Source organism: Thalassophryne amazonica, chromosome 10, assembly GCF_902500255.1.
Source record: "Thalassophryne amazonica chromosome 10, fThaAma1.1, whole genome shotgun sequence".
Taxonomy (NCBI): Eukaryota; Metazoa; Chordata; class Actinopteri; order Batrachoidiformes; family Batrachoididae; genus Thalassophryne; species Thalassophryne amazonica.
The window spans coordinates 117,201,957-117,218,607 of record NC_047112.1 but is presented as its reverse complement, the minus strand read 5'-3'; the positions used below and the strand labels follow the sequence as shown (position 1 = coordinate 117,218,607).

Sequence of the window (16,651 nt, the reverse complement as noted above, 5' to 3'; positions counted from 1 at the left end):
ACTAAAAATGAAATATATTTCATACAAAAATTTAAATCTTAAAACAGCACCAGGCTGTCACCCTGTACTAATAATCAAATGACATTCATGGTCATTCAAAAAGCCAACTTCACAACTGTCTCTCATTTTACAGAGCTCCTTAATTTGCAGTGCAAGTCTTAACATAAGTGACTATCAAAATTAAGCTGCCAGAAGGCACACACATTATTTATATCACAATTAAATTTATACATGAGATATCTCTTATCACAGAATGGGTACCTAACAGTCACATATTGGTAATGGCACTGACAACATTGTTATCACTATTGCACAACTTATCAATAAATTTAATGCATCGCTTTGCAAGCAAGAGATCAATGCTCATAGTATTTGCAAAATAATGAGCGCCTTGGGGCAACTGTTTGTTGTGATTTGGCGCTATATAAGAAAAAAGTTGATTGATTGATTGAATAGCTTTCCTCCATGCACAATGAATGGTTTCTAATTCATTTGAGTACAAAGGGAGAATTTGGCAATATCTCTAAAATCAGAAAGGTCTTGTCTCAGAGTGATGCTGAAAAACTAATTCATGCATTTATTTCCTCTAGGCTGGACTATTGTAATTCATTATTATCAGGTTGTCCTAAAAGTTCCCTAAAAAGCCTTCAGTTGGTTCAGAATGCTGCAGCTAGAGTACTGACGGGGACTAGCAGGAGAGAGCATATCTCACCCGTGTTGGCCTCCCTTCATTGGCTTCCTGTTAATGCTAGAATAGAATTTAAAATTCTTCTTCTTACTTATAAGGTTTTGAATAATCAGGTCCCATCTTATCTTAGGGACCTCGTAGTACCATATTACCCCATTAGAGCGCTTCGCTCTCAGACTGCGGGCTTACTTGTAGTTCCTAGGGTTTGTAAGAGTAGAATGGGAGGCAGAGCCTTCAGCTTTCAGGCTCCTCTCCTGTGGAACCAGCTCCCAATTCAGATCAGGGAGACAGATACCCTCTCTACTTTTAAGATTAGGCTTAAAACTTTCCTTTTCGCTAAGGCTTATAGTTAGGGCTGGATCAGGTGACCCTGGACCATCCCTTGGTTATGTTGCTTTAGACGTAGACTGTGTTTCATAATTATTGTATGGCCTTGCCTTGCAATGTGGAGCGCCTTGGGGCAACTGTTTGTTGTGATTTGGCGCTATACAAGAAAAAAGTTGATTGATTGATTGATTGATAAAATGACGTACAATACTTGTGAAATAATTAATTTCTAATAAAAGCATTAGCATTTTTAAAATCAGCAAAAAACATGTTACACTGACGATTAAAATCTGCAACACATTTTCTCAGTAGATAATTTAAAAATATCCTCATACAAATCATGGCCCAGATAAGTGACTTTATCTTTTCTAGGTACTCTGACATTATTCACAAAAATAACAGGATCTGAAGGTCGAGCCTTTGTACATTTGTAAATAATGAGCTCACTCTTTTTTCCATTGAACATGATGTCAAATTCTCTGGCACAGTTTTCACATGCAGCAATCATGTCCTGCAAGGCACTTATACTTGGTGCCAGTAATTTTACATCATCTGCATAGCTAAAAGCACCAGCATAAACATTTCCCATATGACAACCAACTCCTAAATTTTTCAATTTGCTCAACAAACCATCAACATAAATACAAAATAATACTGGGGAAATAATCCCACCTTGTTTGACACCATTTGAGATGGGAAAAATAGGGAGAATGCGTATTCTCCCATCTTACTCTCAATTTTTGACTAAAGTACACATTTAACAGAAATCTGCAATATATTGGACAGAATCCTTTACCTATTAACTTCCTAAAAAGATGACAGTAGTTGATTCGGTCAAATGCCTTGCTTGCGTCCAACATGAGTCCGTAAACATGTGAACCACCATTGACATAATATGACACTTTCTACAACCATTGCTGCACACATGCTAGTTGACAAACCATCTTTATACCCAAATTGTAAGTTACTGGTACATAGCTTACAACTCTCTTTGACTAAGATGATAACATCAAGTAATTTGCAAACAACACTACCGAAGGTAATGGCACGAAAATTATCTGACACAGTTAAGTTAGACCATTTACCCTTATGCCGCATTCACCCCGGGCGCGACGTGAGCGACAGCAGCGACAGGTTGCCATGTAATCCCTACGGAAGGATGCGTTTTGGCGCCAAGCCACGCAGTGCGACACGATGGACACGAATGAAGTGACGTGAGTGAAGCGATTTTGAGCGATTGGCGTGTTTGTGGCGTGATATTGCGTCGCATCACGTCACGTTTCCCTCCTCCCCAAGTTGAAAAATCTGAAGTTTTTCATCTTGTCGCGCCACGATGACCAATCAGGGACTGGCTATGTAGTGACGTGGAGATGTCTGGAGTCTGATTGAAGATGTGAACATGTCCTGTCTCTGGTAGCAGCCTGTGAGCAGGACTTATGTCTCTTTTGTCCTTTATTTCACAATTATGACAGAGTTTTTGGAGCAAGCAGCAGCCCCGCAGCAGGGGGAGCGGAGGTTTTTTTTTTACATGCGCGCGAGCGAATCGTCCATGGAGATTATTTTATTAATTAACTACACAGATGTATAATAAAGCAAATGGTGACTGGTTTCTAAACAGAATTATGACAGAGTTTTTTGGGGAAGAGCGAGGAGCAGCCCCACAGCAGGCAGCGGAGTTTCTTTTTTTTACGTGTGTGCGTGAGTGAATCGTCTGTGTAGATTATTTTACTTATTAACTACACAGATGTATAATAAAACAAATGGTGACTGGTTTCTAAACAGAATTATGACAGAGTTTTTTGGGGAAGAGCGAGGAGCAGCCCCACAGCAGGCAGCGGAGTTTCTTTGCTTTTTACGTGCGCGTGCGAGCGAATCGTCCGTGGAGATTATTTTACTTATTAACTACACAGATGTATAATAAAACAAATGGTGACTGGTTTCTAAACAGAATTATGACAGAGTTTTGGGGAAGAGCGAGGAGCAGCGCCACAGCAAGCAGCGGAGTTTTTTTTAATTGTTTACATGTGCGAACGTGAACGGGACAGGAGGCCCTCAAACTGGGTCCTACAGAGGCCGAAGGACCGCTGAAAGCAGCCGTCATCCAGATGCAGCTCCTGCAGCAAATGATGATACTCCCCGAATTGGGAGCTTTCCACAACAACTCGCTCCGTGTGATCAAGGTCTGTCATGTTAACTTGACTGACAACCGGAGCCGGCGAGCGGAATGGAAGCTCCTCCTGTTTGATGATGCACTGGGGCGAATTTTCACAGCGAAAGCAGAGCGACACACCGGGCGATGGTGGTGTGTCTGTGGTCACACAACCAAAGCAAATTTGTGGCGTCTGGTCGCGCCTGGTGTGAACGCGGCATTAGGGATAGGAACCATAGTGCCATCTGACACACCATCAGCTGTGAAACCATTTAATCATAGCAGTATACAAAATAGACAAAACGACAAATAAGTTGTGACTACCTTGGATAATATGATCAGTAACAAGATCAGAAGTACCATCCTTCTTATTATACTTAAGCCTGTTGATGCCATCAACAACGTCTGATACTGCTATTGAATGAAAACCATGAACACAAGCACCGTCTGTACTACTCTCAACCCTTATCTCAATCTCAAACTTAAGCTTGCACATCTCATCCTCATCATAAGGAACACATTTATAAAGTGTATTAAATTTGCTGGCAAAAAGATGTGTAATATTGTCCCCACCAACTGCATCATCAACCTTGCTAGGATATGTACACTTTCTTTCTCTGATTATGTTGCTTTTCTGGCTGGGTGTGTCTTGCTTTGGTTTTCTGGTCCCCATTTCTCTTGTCTGCCTTTCTTTGAACTTGGTGGGGGTGTTTCACTCTGGTTGGGTCATGCCCTGTTCTGGATCTTTCTACACTTATCACTGGGAGTATTTAAACACCACTGGTTGCACTGATTTTTCGCCTGATCATTGTGCCCTGTGCCATCGCTTCTAGCTCTGTTCCTTGTTCATTCTCAGTCCTGCTTCCACGTTGTGTTTTGACAACCTGCCTGTTATATTGACCATGCCATTACCTGATGTTTTGAATTTGTTTGCTTCTCTTGGACTGCCTCTCTGTGTACCATACCCAGCTTATTTCAGTAAACGCCTCCTTGAACCAGAGGTACGTTGTCGAGTCCTGCATTTGTCTCCAGCCTTCTTTGTCTGACAGCCCTGATACTTTACCTGAAAGACCTTGCATGTTTATACAGATTTGACACAAACTTGTTGGTTACTGCATCAGCCATATATTATCACACCTGATCTCAGCCTCCTTCTTGACAACCATCTTATAAGCCCTGTGATATTGTGCTCTGGTCGTTCTCCTGAGATCAGCAATAATACCTTGTCTAGGATGCCCATTATCAACCCACATGTTATGCCAAAACAGTGAAGCATCAAAATATTTTCTAACATACTCACTCCAACCTGGTATTACTTTGGCAAACTTTTTACTTTGACATGCTGGTATACACTTATCACTTGCAAGTAACAATATATCAACAATATTGTGATACAGAGTACTGAGCTCATCACAATGCAAATCACAGAACTTATCACACATAACAGCATCAGTAGGTGCTGTATTAGATCATGGTCATCTAATATGTGCTTATCAGTGGCACAATCCCACATTACGACCAATTATATTGGATTCTGGATCTATTGGACTACTATTGGATTAACCATGGAATTGATCAGCTGGTCTCTGAACGCTATTGACACCATTTTTTCTACAAGAAGATCAGGACCGGGGGGATCCTACCTGCCCAGATGGAATGTATCCTGCAGGCTATGTTGCATGCTTGGCACCTTTCTCCATTGAGGACGTCAAAGATTTATTCATTTTTGGTCTCATGGTATCAGGGCTGGTACATTTTGGCTCATGTGCTGCACTGATCTACTGGAAAATTGGCAAGATGGCGGCATCAAGAACCACTGCCCCTCGTTTGTCCATCATGATTAACGAGGTTGGCAAGGCAGTGCATTCTCAGACTGCGATGACTCTTGAACCCAGATGTAAATTGGATGACATCTGCAGTTGAAGCTGAAGATTTCAGAGACCAGTGAATATTCTTAATTCATAATTGGGATTTGGTTGTGCAAGTGGAACTGTTAAAAAGTTTTTTTCACTGCTGTAACCATAACATTACAGGCGTATCAAGCCTGAAGGTCAAATTGCCCGACTGCTTTTCCTCCAGAGGGATTTGTTTCGGCCTGGGGAACATTGGCTGTTTCTTATCTCATCTCACAAAGACAATAAACTGCTTTTCACAGGACTGAAGCATGTTCCATTCCCTTCCCCCACTCCCCTCCTTCCCCCATCAACACCTCCCCTCTCCGGCGCCCGCTAACTTCATTCTCTCCCCCTTCAGCAGGGGCGGTGCATTTTTCGCTGAAGCCCACGTCTCCCCCCCCCAAGCTGATGGCGGCGCATCTCAGGGTTGCTGCATGGCCCACTTGCCTCAATTCGGATAACGGACTTCTTCAAACTTAGTGCACATAAACAATGTCAAATGTGTATGTGCTGTCTTTAACTCTGATGTGTGCCATTATTATGGTAAACAAATAATAATTATGGACTAATTGCTGTCTGAGGTAACTGAAATGTAAACGTAATTTCTCCATTGTGAGATCAATAAAGTATGTCTAATCTAATATTTTGACAGCTGTGAACTCAAATTTCCACTAACAATGAAATGATCTATGAAAGAGCAGTAACCTTTACTCTGATAGGTACGTATACTCAACACAAGTAGTTGTATTCTTAGAGAAACAGTACAAATTTTCATCAATAATATATTTATCCAAAGCTCTGGTACAAATGGAATTATGACAAAACCTGTAAGAAAAGCAGCAGCAAGAACAAGATATGGCACATCTACATCATTACATACAGTATTAATATCATTTAAAATTGCATTGTACTCAACAATGTTATGACTATGACGATTGTCATCGCAGGGCATATACGAGGTCTGTCAATAAAGTATAGGTCCTTTTTATTTTTTTCAAAAACTATATGGATTTCATTCATATGTTTTTACATCAGACATGCTTGAACCCTCGTGCGCATGCGTGAGTTTTTCCACGCCTGTCGGTTGCATCATTCGCCTGTGAGCACGCCTTGGGAATCATCGGATTTTCATTGTCTGGAAATGGCGGAATGAAAAGGACTTTTTTCCATCAGAATTTTTTCAGAAACTGTTAGAGACTGGCACCTGGAAACCATTCGAAAAATTTATCTGGCTTTCGGTGAAAATTTTACGGGCTTCACAGAGAATAAGGACTGTTACTACAGCTTTAAGGACCCCTTTAAGGATGCTCGGCGTGCCGCGCTCCGAGCTGCGACGACACGGCACAAGCCACCGGACCATTTCTAAACGGATGTCTCTGTGGAAACGAGACCGTCGTGTGCTCTTTCTCTGGTTATCACAAGAGCTGGACATCAGCCATTTTCCGGTACATTTAACTTTTAACAAGAGATTTTGTCATGGAAAGCCATGCGGAGGCTTCGCGCGTAAAGACCAATTCACTTTGGAAGAGAGAAAAAGGAACACCTCTGTTTTGGCGTGTCAGAGGACAAGTTTGGACATGTCCAGCTCTCCACAATTTCTCTGATACTTACTGGACTGGTAAGCATTGAAAGCCGATAATAATTTATAATAATAATTTATTAATTTATATAGTGCCAAATCACGAGTAATCGCCTCAAGGCGCTTCACAAACATTTAAAAGCAGAATAAAATGAAATACGATTAAAACACAATAAAAAAAAATTTAACCATAAAAGGTAAAAGAAGTAAAATAAATAAAACAAATAAAAAAAGACACACAATCATATAAAATACTAATGATAAAAGAGGGACAACAGATGTGTCTTCAACCTGACTTTAAAAGTCTCCACAGAGTCCAACTGTCGTATCTGCGCAGGCAGATCATTCCACAGAGCTGGGGCGCGGTGATAGCAAGCTCTGTAACCCGCTGACTTTCTCTTCACCCTCAGGACACACAATAGTCCCACATCCTGTGAACGCAGAGCCCTTGCTGGCACATAGGACTCAACCAGGCCGGCCAAATAGGGGTGCGCCAGTCCGTGAACAATTTTATCGGCCAATAGTAACACCTTAAAATCCGATCTCAAGGAGACCGGAAGCCAGTGAAGGGATTCCAGAACAGGCGTAATATGATCAAACCTTCTGCTTTGTGTCAGAAGTCTGGCAGCAGCATTTTGAACCAGTTGAAGACCCCTGATGCTGGACTGTGGTAACCCAGAAAACAAAGCATTACAATAGTCCAATCTAGAAGAGATAAATGCATGAATCAGAGTCTCAGCATCAGCCATAGACAGGATGGGACGAATCTTTGCTATATATCTTAGATGAAAGAAAGCAGTCCTCGTAGTGTCCCTAATGTGGAGGTCAAAGGACAACGTAGGATCAAAAATTACCCCAAGGTTCCTCACTTTGTCAGTATGATGTATAACACATGAACCTAGGCTAAGCGCTAGCTAATCAAATTGATGCCGATGTCTTGCTGGACCAAGAACCATCATTTCAGTCTTATCAGAGTTCAAAAGTAGAAAGTTGCTAGACATCCAACTTCTCACTGCTGCGAGACAGTCCTGTAAAGATTTTATGTGGACAGGATTTCCAGCAGCTATCGGCATATACAGCTGAGTGTCATCAGCATAGCAATGAAAAGCAACCCCAAAATGCCGCAAAATGTTCCCAAGGGGTGCCATATACAGGGAAAAAAGCAGGGGACCCAAAACAGATCCCTGCGGAACCCCAAACTTCATGCCCCTAAAGTCAGAGGTAGTGTCATTGCACAAAACACAGTGGGAATGACCAGACAGATAAGACATCAGCCACGCAAGAGCAGTTCCAGTAATCCCGAAACAGTTTTCTAGCCTATGAAGTAGAATATGATGATCAACTGTGTCAAACGCAGCACTGAGATCCAGCAACACCAATGCTGTAGTAGTATCCAAGTCCATTGCTCGCAGTAGATCATTAACTACTTTAATAAGTGCTGTTTCTGTGGAGTGATGTCTTCTAACAGCAGACTGCAGTGGCTATAGTCCACAAGCTGCCATGAAACCACCTTTTCCAGAATTTTAGAGCAGAATGATAGATTTGATATCGGCCTTAATTTTTCAATACACCAGGATCAAGATTAGATTTCTTGAGTAGTGGTTTAACCACTGCAGATTTAAAACAATTTGGAACAGATCCAGAGTTTAGAGAAAGGTTAACAATTTCCAGCACAGTCGGCCAAGAATGGGCCAAAGATCCTTAAACAATTTTGTTGGTATAGGATCAAATAAACAAGTTGTGCTTTTAGTAGACATCATGAGTTTCGTCAGCACACCTAGTGAGATACTATTAAATTCCGTGAATCTAGGTAGCACCTCAGTGGTAGTCCCCAGCTCAGTAGCTGGATACAATGACTGGACCAAAGTATGCTGAGATGTGCTCAACCTAATATCTTCTATTTTCTTTTCGAAATAGTCCAGAAAGTCCTGTGCTGAAAAAGGAGAATAACCAACAGGTGGCTGTCCATGAATAAGAAATGCCACCATATCAAACAAAAACTTTGAGTTATGCTTGTTTTTGTTGATCAATTCAGAGTAATACGTCTGCTTCGTAGCCAATAAAGCATGCTTGTAATCTAAAATAGCTTCACGCCACACAAGGTGGAACACCTCTAGTTTGGAACTACACCATTTCCGTTCCAACCCTCTAGCCTTCTGCCTAAGGTCTCGCAAATAACTATTAAACCAAGGTGTCTGTGCCTTGGGAAGGCGTGGCTTTAATAGAGGAGGCGCAATCTTATCAAGTGTGGTTTTTAGCACTAAATTCAAGCTATCTGCAAGACTATCTACTGACTGAAATTTCATCAAGCTTGAAGTTAGGATTTCAGGTAGTCTTGCTTCGAGTTCAGTCAAAGTTGAAGGTTTAATTTGTCACCGCAATGATAGGCAAGGTTGTTGCTCCACTAAACGCTGCAGCGTAATTGTAAACCTAATAAGCGAGTGGTCAGAGACCACTGATGCAAGAGGCAGGATGTCGATATTTGTGACAGCAAGGCCACGTGCAAGAACCAAATCCAAAGTATTACCACTGATATGCGTTGAACCATGAATGAACTGCCGAACTCCTAGTGCATCCATGATTTCCATAAATGATTTACCGAGGGGATCAGAGGGTTTATTTATATGAATGTTAAAGTCACCAATAATCAAAATGTTGTCTACACTAGTTGAAAGACTAGAGATGAACGCGCCAAATTCATCTAAAAAATCAGAATATGGGCCAGGAGGCCTATAGACAGTGACAATATAACATATCTGATTTCCAGTTTTATGACCTTGACAGTACTGAGCATCATGGGCATAACGGAGAATCAGATGCTCAAATGAATTATATTTATGACACCCCACAGTTAATAAAGTAAACCTGGATTTATAAATAAAAGCAACACCCCCGCCTTTCTTCACATCACGTGAAACATGACTAAAAGTGTACTCCGGTGGGTGGGCCTCATTCAGAGGAAGGACAGCTGTGGATTTAATTCAGGTTTCACATAATCCAAGCATATCCAGACGATGATCCACAATTAAGTCATTCTCCAGCAATGACTTCAGAGACAATGATCTGATGTTAATGAGACCCAAACTAAGGATCTTGGAGGGATCAGCAGATTTTAATGAAGTCATGCGGAAGTTCAGCTCCTCAGCAGCCAGCGACGCAGCGTGTCTCAGCGGCCGGAGGAGCTCAGGTGAAACGGCACGTCTGGGAGCCCACAGACGACAGCACCGGTGTAAAAACTCCGCAGCCCGGCGAGAGGCAGCAGCAGGAAGCTGCGGCAAAAACGGGCACAGCTTTAACGGAGCTGGTCCAGTCATCGGAGAGGACAGTCCAGGAACAACAGGATGAATCCAGCAGCCTCTTGTGCGCAGCACGCGCTCCCACATCCAAAATATCATCCATCCCAGAGGAGGCGAGGATCAGACCCTCTAGTGAAGGCTGCCAGGTAGAACTTAAATTTCACCAACGCACCGCTCCGCTTTCTTCGCCTTCTAAAGCGCCTCCTCCGGAGAGGAGCGCAAGAAAAATGGAGCAGGTGCAGCGGGACGTCCGCGTGCACAGGTGGCAGAGCAGGTCCCAGCCCAGACCCAGATGACAGCAGCAGCTCATAAAGAGCATTAATGTCCAAGAGAGACTGACGATTATACACAAGCAAGGCAGAGGTGTCCCGGCAGAACACACAGAGCAAAAACACAGCAACAAATAAAAAACTCGACGAGCGGTAGAGACAGGGCTGACGGCACGCCAAACACACAGGCACCATCTTGTCACAAGACCAGCAGATCAAAGTTTCTCACATTATCACTGATGAACTTGTTGAAATCAGCATCATTAGTCTGAGGTAACAATCTTGGTCACGGTTTGGCAAATTCTGTAGGTCCATAGCAACAAAATTTGTGGATATTTTGTTGTGAAGAAGCTCAAACATTGCACTCACTATATCATCAACAGTCACATCAGCTTTCATCTTATCTTGACCATTACGTCGCTGCTTCAGTTTTGTTGACGGTTTGTCACCATAATGCTCATTGAGCACATCACGGGCGTGCATGATGACATTTTCACAAAAACATCTTCCAACCACTTCCACGATATTATTTTTAACACATCTCTTCGCATGACATTGCACAAATGTTAAGAGTTCATTCTGGATGTATAAGGCAGGCTCACCTACTGAAGCATCACCAATCTGTGACATTCTTGCAGCGTCAATGTCAATGTCAGTTTTATTTATATAGCACATTTACAACAACAGCAGCTGCCCAAAGTGCTTCACAGTAAAAACAATATCAAAAACCATACCACAAAAAAATGTTATGTGTCGACGCGGGTTGAGGAGCGGACCTGCGTCAGACAGGACCCAGCGCTAAAAATAACCAGAGAGCGGTTCCAAACAGAAACTATTTATTAGTCACTTGTGCTTAAAAGTGTAAAAACATAAAAACAACGTCCCTCTGGTGGAGTGATTCGTGGCTCGCTCTCCAGCGCCCGCAAGGATTAAAGCCGGCGCTCCTGGACTTCCTACCACCGCCAAACACCCCCCAGGTGGACACGACAAACTGATTCTCTGTGAAGCAAAGAGAAGGTGAGGTAAGGCAACAGATACAACTATATCTTCCAATAAACACACGCTATCAGCAACACACTCAGGTCAGTGTCCTTTTTTTTTTTTACTTTATGCAAATGAGCAGCTTCTCACAACAAGTGGAGGATCACCTATCCTTCACGCCACAGCAGTGAGAAGCAAACTGCACAATTCTCTTCACAATTCCAGTATACTGTGCAACAAAACACCAAGCCACTATCAACAACTACTCAAACACTCAATTACCTTTCGTGTGTGCTGACAGCATGTGTCCTCACCCCTCCCCGCTTCACTGGCTCGAGGTGTCAAAACCCAGGCGCGGTCCTCAGCGTCTCACAAACGAACGTCACAAGGTCGAGTTCCCGGCAGTTCTGCTTGAATCACACATGACTTAAATGCAGAACGCCATCCAATTATCTGCTTCAGCTGCAAGTCGTCCAGGTTGCACGTGAGCACCACTCACAGGTGCTTTCCATGATGTTAATGAGGGTGAAGACTCTTCAGCCAGCACCTTCTTCACAGACAAATCAGCCCTCATGCCACCTGGAGAGCAAAGAAAAGAAAAGAACACCAAAACATCCAGCCACGCCCCCCCCAACACACAACAAAAAACAGAGCATTAAAATTACAAAATATACAAAGACACATAAGACCAGACACACACAGCTTAAATTGTATTAAAAGCCAAAGCATAAAAATGAGTCTTAAGAACAGATTTAAACGACTCTAGAGATGGAGCAGCTCTGATGTGCAAAGGCAAACTGTTCCACAGTTTAGGCACAGCCACCGAAAAAGTCCAATCATTTCGAGTTTTTAATCGAGATCTGGGCACATTTAATAAAAGCTGGCTTTCTGACCTCACTGATCTGACCAGAACATAAGGAGTCAAAAGCTCAGAGAGGTATTCGGGAGCCAAACCATTTAAACACTTGAACACAAGCAGCAGGATCTTAAAATCAATCCTAAATGAGACTGGGAGCCAATGGAGCGAGGCCAACACAGGGGTGATGTGCTCTCATCCCCGTGAGCAATCGTGCAGCAGCGTTCTGAACCTGCTGCAGACGCTTTAGAGACGACTGGTCCAGTCCACAGTAGAGTGAGTTACAATAATCTAAACGAGATGTTATAAGCAAATGAATAACTTGCTCAAAATCACACACTGGGAGGTAAGCCTTCACTTTTCTCAAAATTCTAAGTTGGTAGAAACTAGCCTTTACCACAGAATTAATTTGCTTGTCCATTTTGAAGGAGCTGTAAAAAATAACCCCCACATTTCTGACAAAATCATGCACACAGGAAGACAAAGGACCAAGCATATCATATGAGCCAGATGACCATGCAGGGCCAAAACTAACTTTTTCAGTTTTATTCTCATTGAGAATTCGAAGGTTTTGAGCCAACCAAGTTTTCACTTCCTGCAGACAGTTTACCAAAATAGTCAGAGAATTTGATGGGAGCTTAAGTGGCAGATAGATTTGCAGGTCATCAACATAAAAATGAAAGGCCAAGTTGTATTTTCTGAATATGGTGCCAAGTGGCAGCATATACAGTGAAAAAAGAGCAGGACCCAAAACAGAGCCTTGTGGAACACCATAATTTAAGGGTGCTGAGCTGGACTGGTGTGGCCCAAGGTGCACAGAGAAACTACGGTCTCTAAGATAAGATCTAAACCACTCCAGTGCTGTGCCTTTAAAACCTGCATAATACTCCAGACGGGACAGTAAAATACAGTGATCAACCGTGTCAAAGGCTGCAGTCAAATCCAGCAAAACTAAAATCCCAGAACAACCAGAGTCAACAATTAAAAGGAGATCATTAAAAACCTTCCGTCACTATTGAGTGATAACTAAAGAAACTCACTAAGACGTGGGTAGCGTGTTTCAGTGCATTCCTTGAAGCCGCTGAAATGCGTCTCCAATCCCAGCAAGGCGTGTAGAAATCTCTCCAAACCTCCCCAGTTAGCAGGCCAAGCTAACTCAGCTAGCTTTGCAGGCCTCAGGCAGATTAATCAGAGATAAAACGCCAAGAAACATTTTAAAATTCGGTTTGAATCAAGGTCCGAAATTAGCTGTAAAGCGCTTTGATGATGAATGTAATTGAAGTAAAATAGAAAATACAGATATTATCTTAGGTACCCATGTCGGATAAAGGGATAATCTAGATTAGATTTTTGGTGGATACAATATGCAGACTTCACAGCTGGAGACCAAACTCTTACAGTATGCATAATAATTTGTGGGATTTATTGTTTGGATTATTGTTATAGCACAATTGTATTGGTACGATCTCAAAATAATTGGGGATACTTAAAAGGACCCTGCTAACATTTATCTTGGTGCAGCAAAATAATGGAAGGAACCACATGGGGACATACCACCAAGATAGTGAATGTTTGTGCTGATTTATATTGGTATTGAGGGGGACATATATTAAGACAGACCCTTCCAGAAGATGGAATGTACTATCCCAAATACAAAGAAAAAGCATAGCACACTCAAAATATTGATGTCCTGCCGCTGTTTTATTTCATAATAACGTTTCGGCCAAAGGCCTTCGTCAGATTGCAGCTTCAGTTGGACCAAGTGTACAAAATTGTTTGTCAACCCAGGTGCTCAAAACCCCTCCAACAAGTGGGAAGTCCCAAGAGTGATGACACCCAGTGATTTTTACCTATTTATTTTGGAATATAATATCCACCATCATTTCCTTATTGCTCCATTAACTACTAGTAATATGCCGGGAAGGGATTTAACTCAGTATTCTAGGGATTATAGAGTAAAATGGGGGCCTGCTAGTATTTTGCATATAGTACTTAGTTGACTTAGGTTATAGTTGACTGAGTTGGTACAACATTTTGGCAAGTGGCTGGGCTGGTACCTTTATTTTATTTCATTCAAATTGACTTGACTTTAGCTCTACCTGTACTGGTCCTGTGTACAAGACATTTGTCTTTCAAATGCATCACCTCAGACACCAAACTAAAAAACCCCACCTGCTAAGGAACAGAGGGACTACAGATCAGTAGCCTTAACATCAGTGCTGTGCAAATGTATGGAGAGGGTCGTGTGTAAACACCTTATAAACCTACTGTTGGAAAAACTGGACCCACTCCAGTTTGCCTACAAGATAAAATGAGGTGTGGAAGATGCAATTCTCACCCTTTTAGACACCATCACCAAACATCTGGACTCACCACATGAGGATTTTATTCATGGACTTCTCCTGAGCTTTTAATACCATTAATACAACCCCAATTCCATTGAAGTTATGTAAAATGTAAATAAAAACAGAATACAATGATTTGCAAATCCCCTTCATCCTATATACAATCAAAGACAAGATATTTAATGTTCAAACTGATAAACTTTTTTGTTTTTGTGCAAATATTTGCTCATTTTGAAATGGATGCCTGCAACACGTTTCAAAAAAATTGGGACGGTGCAACAAAATACTGGGAAAGTTGATGAATGCTCAGAGAACACCTAATTGGAAGCAGGTGAGTGAATGTGTATAAAAGGAACATCCCCAAAAGTCTCATCTGTTCACAAGCAAAGATGGAGTGAGGATCACCACTTTGTGAACAACTGTGTGAAAAAATAGTCCAACAGTTTAAGAACAGCATTTCTCAACATTCAATTGCAAGGAATTTAGGGATTCCATCATCTACAGTCCATATAAGGACTGGGAGCATTAGGATGGGGTCAACTGATGGTTGCCTATGTGCCTACATGTTTGGCAGAATACTGATTTGATTGGAATACTGGATCATACATGAGAACTGAATTATGTCAAAATGATCTTCATTGTTGACATGATAGAATCATGTCAAGAGGGGGAGTTGTTAGATAATATCTGTGCTAATTCCTTATTTTATTATTTTATGTTAGTTATCAAGTATTTGCTTTTGTTATCTGTAGAAGTGCCTGAAACCTGATTCAACATCTCAACAGAATGCACATTTTAAATATAGGGAGGCCTTCCCTCTGTCTGTAGGGAGCCAGTAAGATTAGGTTTGTGAGAGTAAAAACCACCCACTGTACTGCCTACATTGTCTTGTATAAAAAGCAATTTGTCAGCCATGTTCGGGGCCCTCAGAAGATGGAGTCCTGTATGCATTGCGTCTCTGGGGAGACGGTCCCGGGCCTAGTTTTCAGCGTGACTCTCAATAAATTCAAACTGAGGAATACATCGATTTTGTTCTTTGTAAGGGGCAGGTATTACAATAAGAACCGTGAGGATTAATGGAAGCATAGGTCTGGTCATTTGTCTGGCATAGAACTTTCTCTAGAAGGATTTTTTGTTTGTCTGCGAGGTAAGCTCCAAAGTTTATTGACTTTCGAGGTTTCAGTTTGGAGCAGAGTCTTCTTTCTTGCACGGCAGCCTCACAGTTCATGGTGATATAACACTTGCTTGAGTGTAGATGGTGAAATTGGTGTTCCAGCAGCTTCCTGCTCATGACAGACCTATGCCTTGGTGGTTCCAGGGCTGTACCTAAACATACCAGAACATCACTTTGCGGTCCTCTTTCTCAGATTTACAGTCAGCTCCTTGGACTGTATGTTAGTTAATCCATTGATGCTGTCAAAAAAATAAATGAATAAATAAACGTTGTATGCTGGCATTAGATACTACCAGCTGTAGTCAGTTATGAAGACATTGGGGTGAATGTGAGGCATTATTGTAAAGTGTTTTGAGCGTCTGATGCAGATGGAAAAGCGCTATATAAATGCAGTCCATTTACCATTTACCATGAAGACTAACAAGAAAAATAATTAAGAGGCAAGTAAGTAAGGAAGGAAAGACATTTTGGAACTTTCAGCAGCACTGAACCAAAATCCAAATTGTGTATGTATAATTATGACCCTGTGCTGATTCAAGAACACTTGAAATAATTAAAGTTCTACATCAAATTTTTGTCTATTCAAGATGTTGTACAATGATTCTGTCCCAGAAGAAGAACACCCCACAGAAGCCACCCACAGCCCCGTATTTCCACGGTCTTCATGTTCAGGATGAGTGTATGGAAACCTCATGTGCATTTGTGAAGATACATATATTTACATTTTAGTGACTTTGTGTGCTGTTGATCTTGTTTGTATGTGGTGTGTGAGTGCAGGAATACTCGCTGCTCTATGAGGAGGCGCGTTTCTTCCAACTAGTGCCTCTGCAGGCTGAGCTGGAGCGCTGGCGGTCTGAGCAAGAATCGAGAAGCTTGCATCCAGATTGTGGGTGTGTTGTGGTCCATGTGGCTCCAGAGCTCGTTGAGAGGGTCAGCATCAGTGCCCACCGCGCTGTTATGGTGGAGGTTTTCCCTGAAGTCAAAGATGTGCTGCGTAGTTCCTTGAACACTAACTGGAACAATGATTCCTCACATGTCCTACGATTCCCGGTCAGCCTCTACTGCCAACTTAACTCTGTTCAGGTAAGAGAC

At 42.0% G+C, this 16,651-nt stretch overlaps 1 protein-coding gene across 1 annotated transcript in view; it reads left to right on the top strand.

Moving 5' to 3' along the window:
* The window catches only part of LOC117519401 (BTB/POZ domain-containing protein KCTD1-like), an 86,180-nt gene that overhangs the window by 66,740 nt on the left and 2,789 nt on the right, over nucleotides 1–16,651 (top strand). Inside the window, exon 3 of the mRNA XM_034180753.1 lies at nucleotides 16,337–16,642. Within this exon, the coding sequence (XP_034036644.1) occupies nucleotides 16,337–16,642 (306 nt within the window). The remainder of the gene's footprint in view (nucleotides 1–16,336; nucleotides 16,643–16,651) is intronic.